At 32.1% G+C, this 18,563-nt stretch overlaps 2 protein-coding genes and 1 pseudogene across 4 annotated transcripts; 1 reads left to right on the top strand and 2 right to left on the bottom strand.

Annotated features, from left to right (window-relative positions):
• The first annotated feature begins 601 nt into the window (after window positions 1–601).
• Window positions 602–5,290, top strand: LOC146931587 (WEB family protein At3g02930, chloroplastic-like). The gene is made up of 3 exons (XM_085703090.1): window positions 602–879; window positions 1,470–1,674; window positions 2,709–5,290. The coding sequence occupies exons 1-3, from the start codon at window positions 857–859 to the stop codon at window positions 5,055–5,057; spliced, it is 2,577 nt and encodes an 858-aa protein (XP_085559216.1). The 5' UTR covers window positions 602–856; the 3' UTR covers window positions 5,058–5,290.
• Window positions 5,291–7,894: 2,604 nt separating this feature from the next.
• On the bottom strand, window positions 7,895–10,803 carry LOC146931586 (transcription factor MYB41-like). 2 transcript variants are annotated; one of them, XM_085703092.1, is made up of 4 exons: window positions 10,733–10,803; window positions 10,364–10,643; window positions 9,214–9,992; window positions 7,895–8,323 (listed from the first exon to the last, which is right to left on the bottom strand). In XM_085703092.1, the coding sequence occupies exons 2-3, from the start codon at window positions 10,627–10,629 to the stop codon at window positions 9,215–9,217; spliced, it is 1,044 nt and encodes a 347-aa protein (XP_085559218.1). In that variant the 5' UTR covers window positions 10,630–10,643; window positions 10,733–10,803; the 3' UTR covers window positions 7,895–8,323; window position 9,214. The 2 variants fall into 2 exon arrangements, with proteins under 2 accessions (XP_085559218.1, XP_085559217.1); XM_085703091.1 differs by having other exon boundaries at window positions 10,364–10,803.
• A 5,542-nt stretch (window positions 10,804–16,345) lies between these two features.
• LOC146931585 (zinc finger BED domain-containing protein RICESLEEPER 2-like) lies at window positions 16,346–18,455 on the bottom strand (annotated as a pseudogene). The gene is made up of 3 exons (XR_015006766.1): window positions 16,880–18,455; window positions 16,686–16,792; window positions 16,346–16,538 (listed from the first exon to the last, which is right to left on the bottom strand). The product of XR_015006766.1 is annotated as a zinc finger BED domain-containing protein RICESLEEPER 2-like (transcript).
• Window positions 18,456–18,563: the final 108 nt, after the last annotated feature.

Below are 18,563 nucleotides of genomic sequence, written 5' to 3'. Positions count from 1 at the left end.
CAAATGAGTTCCAAGTATACAATTTTAATAAGCTAACTAAAAAATGTCAACACAGTATAGTCACTTATTGCTTTATTTTTTTATATTAAAAAATCAGATAAATGAATATCCATTTATTTATCCGATTATTATCTCACACCATACATTGATTTATCTGATTTTGTTAAAGCAAAGCATATTAGAGAGAAAATCACATGTGAGAGGGTTACTTATGTCCATTCAAAACTACAGATAGAAATAGATTAAAATTAAAATTAAAATTAAAATATACACACACATAACATAATAATGTGAGAGAGAAAAAAGAAGGGGAATTAGTCACTTTAGTCACTGAATGAGAGATGATTCGTCACTTTAGTCCCTGAATGAAGAGAAATTGCAAAACAGTCCCTGCATGGTCGATTTCAGGGACTAAAGTGACTAACAGAGTCTACATTCAGGGACTAAATTGACTAACGAAGTTTGCATTCAGGGACTAAATTGACTAACAAAGTCTACATTCAGGGACTATTTTGCAATTTATCTTCATTCAGGGACTAAAGTGACGAATCCCTTCCGATTCAGGGACTAAAGTGACTAATTCCCCAGAAAAAGAACGGTTAAGAAAGATAATGTGGCCTGTCTGGAACAACCACATGAAAACCAACTCAATTTTTCAGTTTCTGTTCTGTAAATTATATTCCTTCTCCTTCCAATAATTTCAAACCAATTTCACAAAAACCTTTATTCTTCTAACTTACTACTTTCATCCTAAATTGTTGTTGTGTTTCTCTTTCTTAACAACAATGTCTCAACTTCACCATTCATAGTTCAACAAAAAAAAAAAAATCATATTTTTACTTGTTACTTTGCTTCCATGGCTTCAAAATCAAGTACTAGGTTAGTCAAGTTTGGATTTTGAGTATCTATGTTTGAATATACTGTTAAGATCTGAATTGGGTTGTTCAGTTACTTCTATTCTAAGCACCATTTTTTTTTTGTTTTACTTTTTGTCGGTGTAATTTGTTTTTTGCTTGAGGAGGTTTGATCTAGTAATTATGATATGCTATGGTATGATTTTGACTAAATTTTTAATCTTTCATAGTTATGTGTTTTTCTCTTATGTTCATCTGTTGAAATTTTGGTGTTTTGTGTTACTATATGCTTTCTATGTACAATTCAAAAATTGGGTTTACATTTTTAGTTTATTGATCATATTTGTTTCTTATTCAGTATTGATTTTGTACAATTAAGCTTGGTTAGCCTTATTTACAATACATTGTTGATTTGTAAATTTTGTATCACTATCTATCTGCTGTTGTTTCCAATGATTCTGGATGCTTAATTTGAAATAAGAATTGTTTTCTTGTGGCTTAGATCCATCTATTTGATTGGAAATTGAATACAACAATTGTGTTTTGTTATCTTGAATGGTGTGTTACTTTTAATGGTTTGTTGATCTGATATTGTTGACATTATGAATTTGATAGATCGAAACCATCCGACAGTTCCAACAAAGCACCACCGGCAACACCAAAAGTAAATAAAGTTAGCAAACCAGTGACCAAATCAGCATCCGAGTCGCCATCTCCGTTGCAAAATTCACGTCTTTCTGTGGAAAAATCGCCACGATCTGTGAATTCAAAGCCAGCTGTTGAGCGGAAATCAGCAAAAGCTACCGCCACCCCACCTGATGTAAGCCATAATAGATTGCATTTAGTGTACTCTCTTTCTTTGATATTCAGTTTTGTTTGTCTTTACTGTCAAATTGATGCATTTGAAGTGTTTTCCTTCATTTCAATTACTATTTTTGGGACGAAGCGTTTGAACTTCCTAACATCTCAAGTCTACTGAAAAGTGTGATAAGGAAACATCTGAGATGTGCAAGGACGTGTTACTCAGCTAGTTAATGCTAATAATTTGACATTTTTGTGGGGACTTCAAGATTTTAAATAATGCACGAATTCTTGCCTTTCATTCTGTAATGTCTATTATTTGGTTGGATTGGTTGGAAGCCGCTGAAGATGTTCCTGCCTTATGTTTAACAGTATTTTACAATTCATCCGAGTCATATCTCGATTCGATAGAAAACTAAATCCAGTTGATTCAAATATCTAGTGTGTATCTATTTTTAACCTGAATCTCATCTCGAGTTCAATTCACTATGAACCATTCTAACGAATCTCTGGCTAAACTTAGTATAGCCAACCACTTCTTTTTTGCTGTCAATTTTGTATAGCTAGACACTTCTCTTTTGCCATTTGGTTTATGACTTGAATCTTGAATTATTGATATTATGAAGCACGGATACGGACACGGACACCGGACACGACACGGACACTGACACGCCGACACAGCTAATAATTGGAAAAAGTCACATAATTCAGTGTAATTACAAGTGTCGGTGTCGTGTCGGTGTCGGACACGACACGTGTCCTACACCGGGACACGCCTAATCCGAGGAGTGTCCGTGCTTCATATTAGTAGATGATATATTAGCTTAAAACTTTCCCATGTCACTTGTTTTTACTTAAAAATGTCATATTTATATTTGTAATGTATCATACTATTTATAGTAAAATTCGACTCTTGATTGGGAAAGCAGGTCTTCTGATTCATGATTTATTCTTGATTATTAATACAATAAAATCTTTTATTTTATCATGCTCTCTTTTGAAAGGCATCTGCACTTGATTTGTACTTATTATGTATTGCTTGGTTTTATTCAGAAACAAGCTCCAAGAGCTGCAAAGGGTTCAGAGTTGCAGAATCAGTTGAATGTAGCTCAAGAAGATCTAAAGAAAGCAAAGGAGCAGATCCTTCAAGCTGAGAAGGAGAAGGTAAAAGCTATTGATGAGTTGAAAGAAGCACAAAGAGTGGCCGAGGAAGCAAATGAGAAGCTCCAGGCAGCATTGGTGGCTCAAAAGCAGGCTAAAGAGGAATCCGAGATCGAAAAATTCCGAGCTGTTGAATTGGAACAGGCTGGAATTGAAACTGTGAATAAGAAGGAAGAAGAATGGCAAAAAGAGCTTGAAAGTGTGAGGAACCAGCATGCCTTGGATGTGGCCACTCTTGCCTCAACCACTGAGGAGCTTGAGCGGGTTAAACAAGAACTCACCATGATGTGTGATGCTAAGAACCAGGCATTAAATCACGCTGATGATGCAGCTAAAGTTGCCGAGGTTCATGCTGAGAAAGTAGAAATTTATGCAGCTGAATTGACACAGTTGAAGGCCTTGCTAGATTCAACACAAGAAACAAAAGCCAGTGATAATAACCTTATATTGAAGTTGAAAGCAGAGATAGAAGCTCTCAAGAAAGAACTCGACAAGGGAATGAGTTATGATGAGAGGTTGACAGAGAAAGAAACTAAGATTGAACAGCTTAATGTAGAACTTGAAACCTCAAGGACGGCTGAATCTTATGCAAACAGTCTGCTTGAGGAGTGGAAAAAGAAAGTTAAGGAACTAGAAATGAGGGTTGAAGAATCAAACAAGTTGGAGAGATCTGCATCAGAATCCTTGGAATCTGTAATGAAGCAGCTAGAAGAAAGCAATGATCTGTTGCATGACGCAGAATCTGTAGCTGCTACTCTTAAAGAGAAGGTGGGATTGTTAGAAATGACAATTGTGAGACAAAAAGCCGATCTTGAGGATTCAGAACGCCGTCTTCTTATGGCTAAGGAAGAAAATCTTGAAAAGTCAAAGAAGATTGAGGCTCTTGAATCCGAACTTGAGGCAGTTAAGGAAGAGAAAGATCAGGCTTTGAACAATGAGCAGCTTGCAGCCTCTCATGTGCAGACCCTATTAGAAGAGAAAAACAAACTCATCAATGAATTGGAGAATTCTAGGGAAGAAGAAGAAAAAAGCAAAAAGGCAATGGAAAGCTTAGCTTCTGCATTACATGAAGTATCTGCAGAATCTAGAGAAGCCAAAGAGAATTTTCTAAGCAACCAAGCTGAAAGGGAAAGCTATGAGAACCAGATTGAAGATTTGAAGTTAGTCTTAAAAGGTACTAATGAAAAATATGAGTCAATGCTTGATGAAGCGCGGCATGAAATTGATGTTCTCATATACAGTATTGAAAATTCTAAGAATGTGTTTGAGAACTCGAAGGCTGAGTGGGATCAGAGAGAGCTTGATCTAGTCAGCAGCCTAAAGAAAACTGAAGAAGAGAATGCGGCCGCGGAAAAAGAAATAAATAGATTGGTTTATTTGCTTAAACAAACTGAGGAAGAATCAAATGCCAATAGGGACGAAGAAGCTCAGTTGAAGGAAAATCTGAAGGAAGTTGAGACCGAGGCTATCCATCTGCAGGAAGCTCTAAAGGAAGTAACGTCTGAGAACGTGAAACTGAAGGAGAATATATTGGACAAAGAGAATGAAATGCAGAATCTTTTTCAAGAAAACGATGAACTCCGAGCTAGGGAAGCCGAATCTATTAAGAAGGTGGAGGAGTTGTCAAAGTTACTGGATGAAGCTACAACCAGAAATCACACTGAGCATGAAAATGGTGATCTTTCGGACAGCGAAAAGGACTACGATTTGCTTCCTAAAGTCGTTGAATTTTCTGAAGAGAATGGTCATGGATATGGAGGAGAGGAAATTCCAAAGGTTGTTGAGCTTTCCCTCAATCAGGAAGAACTCAAACATAGCTTACTAGAAGAAAGTATGATCTTGAATGACAACGCTGATGAGAAAATCGAATCTCCTAAACCTGTGAAAATGAATGGAAAACCAAAGGAAGATGAGAGCAAAGAAAGGGATGATCCAGAAGAAGTAGAATTCAAAATGTGGGAGAGTTGCACGATTGAGAAAAAGGAGTTCTCTTTCTCACCAGAGAGAGAACTTCCAGAGGCTAAATCATTGGAAGAGGAAACTGAGTCAAAGACAGAAGAAGGTGGTGATGGCGAGAGCTTTGATAAGATAAATGGAACCACTGTTATAGAGAACATTGATAATGGTGGAAGCTCACCAGTAAAAGAAGAACAACAACAACAGTTGAAGAAGAAGAAGAAAGCTTTGCTTGGAAAATTTGGAAGCTTGCTCAAGAAGAAAGGTGGTAGCAACCAGAAATAGAAACAACATTCAATTCAAATTTGTGTGCATATTGATTGAACAACATTCATTTGTTTGCAATTGTTTTCTTTATGTTTTTTTTTTGTTTCTATATAGAAATATAGATTTTATAAGAAATGGGCTTGTAATATTGTTTAGAATTTTTTTGGCTTTGGTTGTGGTTCTCCATATCATCATGTTGGTAGCAAAGTGTATGTGATGTTGATTCAAATCCAACTATTCTTTTTCCACCATTTGTTCCTTGTTTATGTCATCCCAATTCAAATGAGGGCTTTCAGTCCCTAATATTTAAATATCAAATTTATTAGTCATCATCCATTATATCAATTTAATATATTTAATCACTAATGATACAATATAAATTTATTAGTCCCTAATAATCTTTTAATCATGCTTATTTAACACTCAATCTCTACAACAACTGAATCAATTAAATTTTGGTCAGGTCTAGACTACATTTGAAGAATATTGGGTATTTTTCCAAACAACCAATGGAAATTAGTCATATATGAGTCAATTTGTAAGTGAAACCAACAAACTAATTTGTACTTCAATTGCAAATTTACTCTTATTGCTAATTTTAATTGGTTGTTGGATAAATTACCCACGATCTTTAAGGCTATTGTAGAAAAAATCTTTACTTTTTTCCTTCAAAACTAACTCATGAATCAAAACACAAACCACACTTAAAATTTAAATGTTCCAGTGAACCTAAACACAAACTGCACTTAGAATTAAAATGTTCCAAATTTTCTCCATTTTGAAACTATATATTATCTAGTGTCTACCTGCCTTCTATACACATGTCCATTCAATTATAAATAATGGATGCATGCATGTTAGTGTTGTGATGGGTACCTTGGTGGATCATATTAACTAAGGTATCCTCTAGGAGGCGATTTTTGACTTCGGTGAAGGGTACTTATTGTCTTTAGTGATCGAACTGTGGGTTAGAAATATTACTCTTTTATTAATCTTTCTGTCCATGTTGTCTACTTTCTCCCATGTATTTGGGTTAGAAATACCATATATACTGTACCCTTTTTCAATTATGACCTAACTCAATTGACAATGTTGATATTGTTAGGTGGAACATCTTCATCTGATTTTAAACCAAGATCTTGCAGTGGTATATGCGAGTTTCACGTAATACTTACCACTTCGTCAGCAAAAAAAAGTTTCGTGATGTTTGCAATTATTTAATTTTTTTTATTTTCAATATAAAAAATAATAATCACAATGGATAACAATATTTGTATTTAATAGGCAAAATTACTCACATACTCCCTTAACTTAATTTCATGTAACAATTTCGTCATTTATATTTTTTTACGTCATTTTCGTAATTTGGATCAATTTACATATTAATTTTCAACTTTTAAATCTATGATTTATTTCGATACGAGCTCTTAGTGTACAAATACATGGTTCTTCACTCTTATTTTCAAATAAATTTTAGATTTTATGCTTGAAAACCCATATACAAATGGACCAAAAGAAAAAAAAAAGAAAGATAAAGAACGAAAACGTTATATAAAATTATGTTAATGGAGGACGGATGTACTTTTGTCTATTTAATATAATACAAAAAAGGCTGGGCATTAACAATTGATGTAGTGCTTTCAACAGCAAAATATTGATGTAGTTTATTAGTAAAATTTTAAAAGAAAAACAATTGATCTAGTTCACGACTCATGAGTAGATTTTTACTTCCATCTTATTGGATACATTGATGAAGTAATAAGATATATGAATTCTTTTTTCTTGCTTGTTGGATGAAAATAAACAATAGTCTCACCTAACGGATAACGAAAACTCATCTTTTTACCAAATAGTAGATATCATAGATGTATCAACACGTTTTAAGAAATTAAGATCATACTAACCTTTTTTTTTGACAAGATCATACTAACTTAATTAATCTTTTTACTAAATTATATATCAGTGTCGATCCTTTCTAATTAGTCTCAAGTGTACGAGAATTATATTGCACAAGTAAATGGATAAACATTTTTTTAAGAAGTTTGACTTGAGTTTGTCTCCCTTCATGGTTATAGATAGAAGCTTCTTATTTTTTTTTCTTCCTTAAAACTATAGTGTCACTCTCACGTACGGCTCTAATTTAGGGTTGTCTTCACAACTAAAAATTGTCTTTAGTTAGTGTTTTTCTCATTGTTTTTTTTACCGTTTCTTCAAGTTTCAAAGTCTTCATTTTGTTTAGTATTTTGTTTTCTACCATTGACTTTAGGTGTGTTAATATGTGGAAACAAGATAAGAAAGACTATCCTTCCAAAAAAAAAAAGATAAGAAGGACTAGGTACAAGTGATCACGCACGCATTTTTTTCCCTGCTAACCCACCTTAAGATGTTTAACTCTCAGCCCTAATATATATTTTCACGAATTAAACCCGTTGGACCCACTATAATACTAATCATCGAGTTGACAGCAAAACATCCGTTTTTACATGAATGTATTAGTTTTTGAGTGTGTCATAACTTTTAAGAATCAAAGTAACTGATGTTATTTTCTTGATGAAAAATTAGGTTACCAACTCTCTTAATATCATGTCCTCACATATTTTAAGTTAATGGTATAATAGATTAATCCATTTAAGAAAACTTATTATTAGAAACTAGCCATAATACTTTGATGTGTCACATAAGTGTAGTTCAACGGTCAGTTATCAGAGACATTTTGTGCAAAGGTCGGGGATCGACCCCAAATTATCTATTTCTACATATAAAGTGTGTGAATGTAGCCACTAAATTACTTGATAAAAAAAAAAAAAAAAACCTTGATGCCCACATTTGGATCAAAACCATATTACACCCTCGAATTTAAAGCCTTTCAAAATATAAAGACTCTATTATTAGCAAGTTTACATAATACCAATTATTATTGAAGTAGGAAACCTAATTGTTCAGTGATCTGAATTTTGTGCTGCAACTGATACATGATAAATATATTGTATGCTGTAAAACAAAATAATTAAAATCCTCCCTAAAAAAACAAATTAATTAAAACCTCCCCATAAAAAAACAAATTAATTAAAATCTCCATCTTGTATTATAACATGTCTATACAAATGGGAAGCTTTTTACAATGCGAATCCAAAAAATCAATCCATCTTCAGATACGTACATATGAACCAATACATAAATGAACTAAAGATCAATAATTCCCATTATCGCAAACTGAGATAAATCTTGAATGCCGTCTTCTTTACGAGACTTTGGAGTATTATGGTTGCAAGGTATGATCTTGGCTGCAAACACAGGGAGAGAAAAATTATTTAGCTAATGCCACAAATAAATAAACTTGTTAAAGAAAATAAATTTTGGATTAAATATAAGAGTCTATAAAATTTACATTTTTTTATTTTATAAGTTTACATGCCCCACTTTACAGTTTTTACAAATCACAAAACTGTATGGTTTTAGTCTTTGAAATTATACAATTTTGTAAAGACTAAAAGGAGACTATAAGAACAAAAATTGAGATAATTATGACTAAAATGTATTTAACATTTAAATTTATAATAAGCATTAGTGTAGTTATAATGATAATAATAATAATAATTTATACCATATATAAAGAAAATATGAGACTTTGGACTGTTTTTTTTATTCCAATTATACCCTTAAACAAATTTTCCTATAATAATGTTATATTGTCGGTGTTATTAAAAAAGATAAGAATTTTTGTTATATTATTTTTTTTAAGGAATATTTTTTATATTATTGTTGTCATTGAAAAATATAATTATGATTTGTTGAGTTTGTTACATTTGAAACACAAATATCTATACTTATAATAATTTTAATCTATATCAAAAAATTATAGTAAACATCATTTGTAATTTACACACAAAATTTCTAGAAAATATCGTTGATAATCTACATGTGTTAGCACAATAAAAAGAGCGAAAAGATAGACACGTGAGTGCCCGTCTTTTTAATAATAATAATAATAATAATAATAATAATAATTTTGATGCACTTTTGTGTGAAGTGTTCTAGTGCTAGACTATTAAGGTATAAATGATTGAAGTCAAATATTTTTAATGATAAAAATCATGATTATAGTTGATTCATATCGTAAAAAATCTATATATTAAATGCATATCAATTGAATCCGATGATAAAGTTTACTTACTCTAAGAGTCTAAGAGATCTTTCCAATAAGCATCGCTCACATCCTCATACATGAAATCTCCCAACATTTCAAAGGTAGTTGAAGTTGAAGAAGGATTGGAACACTCATTTTGGTTCCCCTTGTTTCCCATCATCTCTTTCACACCAGAACATTCTGGTGAAACCGAAACCAAATTCGGAAGCGAATTTATCGGTACCGTCGAAGAAGAATTTGTAGCATCAAATACTTCATCAACCTTTTGATCAGACTTCAAGCAACTACTACTGTTGCTGCTGCCACCATTATCCATAAACTGATATCCATTGCTTAAAACTTGCTGCATCTGAGGTACTTGAAAGCTTTGAAAGCTGCACTGATTTTGAGAAGCATAATTGGATTGATTCAATCCTAAAAGTTCATTTAGAAAATTTTCTTGCTGTGATGAAGATGAAGATTGTCCAAATGGATTGAGTAACTGCAAGTTTGAGGTAGGAGCATGAATATTGGTACTAAGGGCTTGAATTTGAACCATGTTTTGAAGCAATTGGAATTTGGTTGCATCAGATTGAAGCCTAAGAGCATTAGTAGTGGCAGTGTCCCAAGTGTTTGGAAAATAATTGAGAACGTTTGCAGCAAGAAGCTGTTGAAGATTTGTCATAAGATTGAGATGATCAATTCTTGGACGATGAGTCACTGGATCTAATCCCATTTGAAGAAGCTTTTTCTTTAAATGTGTGTTCCAAAAATTCTTTATTTCATTATCAGTCCTTCCTGGTAGATGACCTGCTATAGCTGACCACCTAATAATAATAATACAAATAATTAAAACTTTATTCAAATCATATTCACATTATTTATTCATCTATCTAGAATTTCTTTTTCTTAACCCTCTCTTGTTTCTAGGGAAAAAGGTCCCTAGCTATAGTATCCAGAGTTCGGCTAGAAGATAAATAAAAATTAATCTATTATCGGCCAATAAAGTATATCGAACTCGGGTGGTGTTGCCGATCAATTTGAACTTAACTAAATTTTTTTAACAACTTCTAACATGTATCTTTGGATAGACGATGAGATTAACATAATCACGGTGAACTCTACAATTTTGTCAAAAGTTACACTTTAGAGCTTCAACAAAATCAGTGTTGAATTAGGAGATGAATTAATGACTTACTTATTCCCAAGAACAGCATGCAAATTGATGATTGTTTTCTCTTCTTCATCTGTGAATTGTCCTCTTTTGATATCAGGTCTTAAATAGTTAGTCCACCTTAGTCTGCAACTCTTCCCACACCTATTTAATCCTGCTAGCTTTGGAAGTGCTCTCCAACTTCCATGGCCATGTTTCTTAATGTGATTCACCAATATTCTGTCCTCTTCTGGTGTCCAAGGTCCCTTCTTCAAACCACTTTCATCACAGCATGGTGCTCTCCCCATCATCACCAGCAGTAGCACTGCACAGACATAAAGGATATATAGATTAAAAGAGTTTAGTTTAAGGAATAGTTACGATGATTACAAAAGAGAGTAAATGACTCCATACCTAGGAGTGTTTGAAATGAAGAATGTATTACGGTATATAGACTTATAGTACAAGTATGTTGGAACTAACTTGGCTAAATAGCATAGGAGCTTTGTTATATATATAGTACGGTGATGTTTGGAATGTCTATGCTTTCTAAGACTTTGTTAAGTTTTATAATGCTATCATTTTATAAAAAAATTATATATATTAACTATATAAAATAATAATGATGCATGTTTATATTTTTTTAATAAGTGTATGTTTATATTTAAGAAAGAAAAGAAAAACCATTATGTTAGTGACAGTAAATTTTCACTATCCCATATTTTCCTATATATATTAACTATGTAAAATAATAATGATGCATGTCGAATCATAATTTTCCATTAAAAGGGTGGACGTAGAAATTAGTCATACTTATTTTCCAATGAACAGTTTATTAAGGGATGAATTTCCAACTAAGAATATGCAAAATTTCAACGTGAGCTTCACTTGTACAAGAAGAACAAGGCACAATAAGGCACATACGTATGTTTGTTTATTGCCACCTTTTCATATTTTACACTGATGAGATGGCAACGGCTAAGAGTAAACACATCAGCAACTAACTTTAACTACCAACTAGGGTAGGTGTCCACGTGGCAATTATTAGGCAGTGTGAAGCTCACTTTTCATGGTCTAAAGCCTTTCTGAAAACTCTGAAAACATCGAATATGTATTACATAATTAACAATGACATCGACCGCTTGATCATGTGTTGTTTTTTTTATCATGTTTTAGAAAAGCAATTCAAGTTTTTATTGAAAATGTTTGATGGACACCTTAGAGGTATATACAACATAAGAAAGATAAAAAAAATATATATATGATAGATACGGTAAATTTGCAATGTGATTAGAAGACTGAGAAAGAAAAAAAAAAAAAGTGTTGAACGAGTGTTTAATAATAATTATTGATTTTTAAATAAATGTAAATGAGTGAAAAGTTATATTTTTTTTTAATGGAAAGTAAAAAATTTGTGTTAGGAATAAAAATTTTGTGTTAGGAAAACATCACACGCACACATCACATAGAAAGTAATAGCACACGAAAACATTATCATAGTTTATATTAAGTCAAATATCATACACGCTCTTTAAGTTAAATGTTTATAGTAAGTTAGTTTTTTAAGTTTTTTTTTTTTTTTTTTATAAATTAGTCATTTAAGTCATAAAATATATGCATTTGTATCCTATATTAATTAAACTCAGTTAAAAATGATTTATGTGGAAGTTTAATGTTTAGTTGATAAATTTAAATTCATCATTCTAAAAACTAGAGCTCATAGATGTATTATTCAGTATTGATTTAAAATAAAATTGATCGAGTACTTGATTTATAACATTGTTGATAAAATATATATCTTTAAAATTAGGCTTGGATTCAAAAACAAATCGAATAAAATATGCGTAAGTAGTCATTTTAAATTTGAAACCTGCCACATAGAAGATGGTATAAGAACCCCTGATTGTACAAAGAGCGTCAGTTTGTACAAGGATCACTAATTGTACAAGGATTTTCAAATTGTACAAAGACCACTGATAAGATCAAATCACAATATGTCTACACTACCCAAGAAGACAATTGTCAAAGGTAGTGTTTTAAGGTTTAGGGTTTTAGGGTCTACAGTGACCCTTGTAACCTAGTCAACCACCCACTATGAAGGCTAACTCAAAGCCTCTTTCCATATACACACTTTTTTAACCTAAAAACCTATCACCCACAACCCTTGTTGACTTGAGTGTCAGAGTGTTTGCAGGTACACCCCCACCTCTGGGGTTGAAGTCATGGGTTCGTCAAGCCATCAAATGAGGCCATCCAGCGACCATCACTATCCAAAGGGCCAAAGAGATACTACTACTAGTCCACCGTCACTATTGTGAACATGAGTTCCTGAAGTATCCTTCATTTACCATTTGGGCATAAGACAAGGGTTCAGATCAAGCTTCACCACTTGAAGGTCTGTAGAAAAATCATCATCGATCCAGCAGAACATTGGCGCCTTATGTGAATATCGGACCCACCAACTCCAAGTCAGACTTGATTGAGGAAAATATTATGACACACCTTAAAGTCCCACATTACTTGGGAGTCAATAGCAGTTTATATACAACATTCACACTTCTCAACCCAACTAAACACATTTTATTAAAAAGAAAATCGTGAATGATTTGCATCCAAAGCGGATAAAAGTTAGAATATAATAAGGTGGTGTACTTAAGATTGGAACGAAACAATATATATATATATATATATATATATATATATATATATATATATATATATTTATGTATGGGTTTTGCTAGAAGACACATTTTATGAAGGTGTCTTTTAGCAAGTTATTCTATGAGCATCTGCTAAAAGACACCAACTAATTTTTATGAAGGTGTCTTTTAGCAAAGTTATAACTAAAAAGTGGAAATCACACCTTGAGGTGTGGATTGCTAAAAGACACCTTCATAGGTGGCTTCTAGCAAAACCCTATATATATATATATATATTGACAAACACTAGGTATGTAGTCTGTTGTCGTAAAAAACGGTATGTATATTGCTCATTGTACGTGTACCACTACATTTGAAAGAATAATGATGCCATGCAATTCATAGTCAACCCTTAATTGAAAAAGGATTGTGTATGTTGTGTACAAGAAATTACAAGAATCTTTTTTCTATTGTCGACTCAATATCCTAGTTCTAAATATTAAATTAATTAATTGAAGAACTAATCAACTATTCCATTTTTAGGTGAGGGTGTGAGAATAACTTCATGATGATGATGCCTTATAGCTTCTCCAATCGCAACATTGACTACACCGCCATTGTAATTTGGTGCTTAATATCCAAAAATCCAATCCAAGTACAAATCTAGACCATCTACAATGGGGAGACCTTTCCCTATTTAGCACCATATTAGATAGGCACCTTAATTGTGACACCAATTATTACGGTGCTTATAAAGATGAATGCTTTTATAGACACCCTCTTTCTCTTATTACTTATGAGTCCCACTTGTACAATTAATTATATTTTTTTTCTCTATTCAATTGTTGTATTATTTTAATATTAAAAAATAAATTATATATTAGTTGCAAGAGTAATATTTAATCGATCAACATTAAATTTTCAACAAAAACTTTTTTAAAATAACAAATAATTTACCTATCTGAATGGAAAGAAAAACAAAACAAACATACAGTGATTGGATTTAAACAAAACAACAAATAATTTACCATCATTTATTTTATATTATTTTTTCAAGTTTTAACTTTTTTTATAATTTATAATTAAATTACTTCAATATATTTTTTTTTTGTAAAATTACTTCAATATTTTAAAATTATATAATTATGAATGAATATATAAATCTTACCAAACTAAAAAAGAATGAATATATAAATTATTGTTAAAATTTAATGATATAGAGTTATTGTAGGGACCCAATTAATAATTATTTAGAGGTGCTGGGTTGAAGAGATTGTGTGCTTATTAATTAAGTATTAATTATAAAACGAACGATGTGTACAGTCGAAACCAGTTTAAACATCCAAATGAAGTGCTGCATTGTGAATGGTCTTATACACTGCAGTAGCTAGCTACGCCCTAAGTAGTCATGTATTGCCAAAATGATTCTCATTGATCATAAGTCTGAACCATCAAAATCCTAATCTAATTTGTACCAAAAATATAATAATCTTCGTTTTGATGTAACAGAAATTTTGGCACTATTATCTTTGGTTTATATGCAGGCATTAAAATAAATTGTAAATTAAAAGAGTTCTCCAACTAATCTTGAGTTCTTTCCACTCATCTTCCTTTTACCAAACAAATGGTTTTATAATTTTCATTGGATTTTAGAGCATTGAACCAACTCCCTATAGGGAAACAATCAATATTATAATGAGAGGAAGCAACTAATCAATCATATATATATATGTATCCCACATGTCACTGCCTTCTTTGAATGGTCAGCATTTTTCTTTAGCAATTTATAACCACAAAAAGTAAAATCGTTTCTATAATTTAAAACTAAAATGTTTGGTTTTATAAAACCTGTTTTCAGTTTAATTTTTACATCTTTTTTGGTACAAAACTGTTTTTACATTTTTAATCAATCAACTTATAAAAACAAATGATGGAGTGCACAAAATCTCAAATGCATGCCATGAAACATTACATGAAATGCAAATATATAACGTAAAGCTGAATTAATATACCTAATACCTTTATTGATCACCAAAAGCATATGGGTTTTTCTATCATGTGCAAATTTGCACATATTAAAAAGTTTAAAATCGTAACTTTGTCTTAGAACTTGTTCATTTTATATTAAATATGTAGTTTTTGAATAAATAGTTGTGGTTTTTCAATAAAATATTACTACTTTTAGTTGTTTTAACATGTGCAATATTGCATATGTTAGACAAACCCAAAACATAGTAATATTTTTTTAATGACAAATGATAATGATAATTAATTGTTACATTTTTATTTACTTATTAAAAATAATAATGAAAAGAAATGACGGGACCTCTAGCCCTCTACGGTACATTCATAATCGAACTATTTTGATATTTGTTCACTATACCAATAAATTAACGACTATTTTTACGAATCAAATAACTATTTTTTTTTACATGAACAATAGATATCAATTAAATCTCAACTCCTAATTATTTGGTATCTGATTGTATATAAAAAGGAAAAGGATTTAAACAGAGAGGGTTCAAGTACTTCTCCAAAGAACACTGCATCCTTTTTCTTCTAGACACATTAAATAGTAGTTTTATTATGGTGTCTCAAACCCACATATTTAAGTGACATCATGAATATGCAATAGTCAATTTGGGGGTTAAAAGGATGGTATACCTTGCCGGAGATTTTCTTTCAACATTACCTCATGATCCATATTTACAAGCCACCTTGTTTTTGTTTTGCTTCTTTAGTAAAAAAAGTGCATTTTAATTAACTAACTAACCAGTAACAATCCAGTTTTCTTAAAAGCTTCCGTGTAAATGGAAAACTTCCCAACAACAATAACAAAGATCCACTCTGTTACTTGTGGGATTTGATTTCCTTTAGATTAGGTATTTAACTGTTTAATATATGTTTATGCATATACTAGCTCATTTTGTACATGTTTTGCCACATATAGACAGATTTCGTTATATCAAAATACTTTTCTTTTTGTTAGAACTTTGAAGTATATATAATAAATACCTTTGTAAGTTTGTTAATTGGATTAGTAGAAGCTGGGGTTGGTCACTGTTTCTCAAACTAAAGGTTGTTCAACTTATTAGCACAAGAAAATCTTGTTTAGAAGGTTGAGTCCATTACAATTTACAAACATTGCTTATTATTAGAAAAGTAGTTGGTAAAAGAAACTTAAGGAAAAAATTTACCTAAGATTTGAAGCTTAGTTAAGAAGACAACACAAGACAAATGTGAACGTTTTTTATGTGTTCATATTGATATTAATAGCATAGACTTGTATGTTTATTGTGGTTAATTGTTTCTGACTTTTGTTATCCAATTTTAAATGTGGTGACAACTACATTATCCATCAATAAAATGTGAATAGAGGTTATCCATCTGAGTTGTCACCAATCAAAATTATTCATTCGTCTTTCATTAAAAACGATACATTCAATTAAGTTGGAGTCACTAAAGACTCATACAGGCACAAAACGTGATTAAGAGTAAAAAAAATGCCCTTCCAAAAGCTTCCAAACTTGAAGATGATGGTAGCAAGCAACTTGAAATGATGGCAGCAAGCATTTGTTATCCTTCTCCAACATATGGGCACCAAAATAGAAGTGTGTGTTGTGCCAAGATGTATGAAAACACACAAATAAATAGAACCAGAATTAGTACCAACTAATTAAGAATTAAGAATTAAACATGAAAACAGCACAAAGTAGCAATTTACATACAAACATAATTATAGGTTGTGATTGAGTTGATCCCACAGCAGCACAAGCAGCAGCTGCTCCACTAGTACCAACCCCAAACGTTCCGGTTAATGAAATTTGTTGAAATTCTATAATGCATTGAAAATTTTAAAAATATCATATATGATCATGTTACAAACAGCAACAGCAAAAGAAAATTAATAAAAGAATAGTACCTGCTATGACATTCTTAGATACCTCAAACTCTTCACTGAGATCAAGGTTTTAGAAATAAGTAAAAGAAAGACTCAGTCAATTCTGAGTGCAAATCAAACCTTCAGCCAAATCAGGACTCAAAGAGCTTCAATAACATTTCAAAATCGTCCCCCTGTGCTAAATGCACTCTCTGATGCGACTGTTAAAACTGGTGTGGCCAAAATTTCTTTAACCATTGCAGCCAAGAAGATTAGGTAACGAGGTTTGTTTTGTTTCCACCAAGCAAGAATTGGAAACTTGTCGTTATCATTTGCACAAGGGGAAATTAAATACCTCTCAAGTTCATTATGCTTATGAATTGTGTCTTGATTCTTTAAATGTTGCTTAAAAGCATCAGCTCTTGCAAAGAGTGAAGGATTTCTAGGTTAAGATTGATTGTTTGATGGACCAACAAGCTGTGAGGTCACATTCATTTTGATCATGGGCAGCCTTGACCCAATCGTATAATTTAAACAGATTATCCTTAACATTCTTGACCATATTTCTTTTGAAATGTCATCCCAACCTCATAAACTGGATCAAACGACCACTCAATATATCTGAACTTAAAATGAGGATAAAAAAATCACTTCAAAATAAAGAAATTGATTAGTTTTGCTTACTTTGCCCCAATACTTGTCATATTTCCGCTTCATATCAACACCCATTGAGGCAAAAAAGAGAATTCAAGTTCAAAGCTGCTGCATTAAGCTCACTTAATACAAAAGTGAGCTGATCAACAGTAGTGTACAATGAAACTTGTTGGGACGAAGAGAAAACCTTCGTGGCATCATAGACAATCTTCAAAAAGCTTACAAAAGCTCGAATTTTTTCCCAATCAGTGCAACTAGAAGGTCCAACAGCCCCAAACCACTCTATATATCCCGAATCTTTACCTTCTAATTTTTCACACCCAGCCTGGAACTTCTCAGCAGCATCCAACATCATGTATGTCGAGTTCCACCTTGTGGAAACATCGAGAAAAAGCATTTTTTTACAGGTAATTTTAGAAAACTCGCAGCATTCCTTGAATTTCAAAGACCTTAGAAATCTAACATCATTTCAAATGCTAGAAATAAATGTATCTTGATCATTCAAGCCATTAGTTACTACCAATTTCAGGTTGTGGGTGCATCACCTCATATGAAAGTAGTCCACGTCATCCATTAAACCATTCTTGATTTTGATTCCCTTCTTCAAATATGCCACAACCACATCGTTGGACGATGCGTTAGCAACAGTGATTGTAAACACGTTTCTTATACCTCATTCCTTCATCACATCCTCAAGTTTCCTCCTACCAATGGTGTCTTCTTTATGATTGGGAACTGAACTGAAACTAATGATCCTTTTCTGGTAATTTCAATATTTGTCTATGAAATGGGCTGTTATGGTAATATAGCTTAGGTTTTGGATGAATGTCCAACAACTCGTAGTAAGTGCTGCATGACTACAATCAGATCTAAAGAAAGCTTTCAACTGCAACTTCTTATCTAAATACAGTTAAAAGTAATCCCTAGTGACTGTCCTCCTAGATGGTGTTCAAAAGTGGCTCTAACTGTTTGCATAAAATCTTAAACCCCTCACCCTCAACAACTTTAAAAGGATGTTCATCAAGGATGACAAGTAGAGTGATTGCCCTACTATAAGCATCTTTATCAGAAA

Source organism: Medicago sativa, chromosome 4 (assembly GCF_051527215.1).
Source record: "Medicago sativa cultivar Bolivia chromosome 4, Bolivia_mono, whole genome shotgun sequence".
Lineage (NCBI taxonomy): Eukaryota > Viridiplantae > Streptophyta > Magnoliopsida > Fabales > Fabaceae > Medicago > Medicago sativa.
The sequence above is the reverse complement of the archived record's forward strand: the minus strand, read 5'-3'. Positions and strand labels throughout refer to the sequence as shown.

Coding starts and splice junctions, on each gene's coding strand:
- LOC146931587 (XM_085703090.1), top strand. CDS start 857: ATGGCTTCAAAATCAAGTACTAG. Junction 880..1,469: donor GCTTCAAAATCAAGTACTAG/GTTAGTCAAGTT, acceptor TGAATTTGATAG/ATCGAAACCATCCGACAGTT. Junction 1,675..2,708: donor CTACCGCCACCCCACCTGAT/GTAAGCCATAAT, acceptor GGTTTTATTCAG/AAACAAGCTCCAAGAGCTGC.
- LOC146931586 (XM_085703091.1), bottom strand. CDS start 10,629: ATGATGGGGAGAGCACCATGCTGTGATGAAAGTGGTTTGAAGAAGGGA. Junction 9,993..10,363: donor CATGCTGTTCTTGGGAATAA/GTAAGTCATTAA, acceptor TATTATTATTAG/GTGGTCAGCTATAGCAGGTC.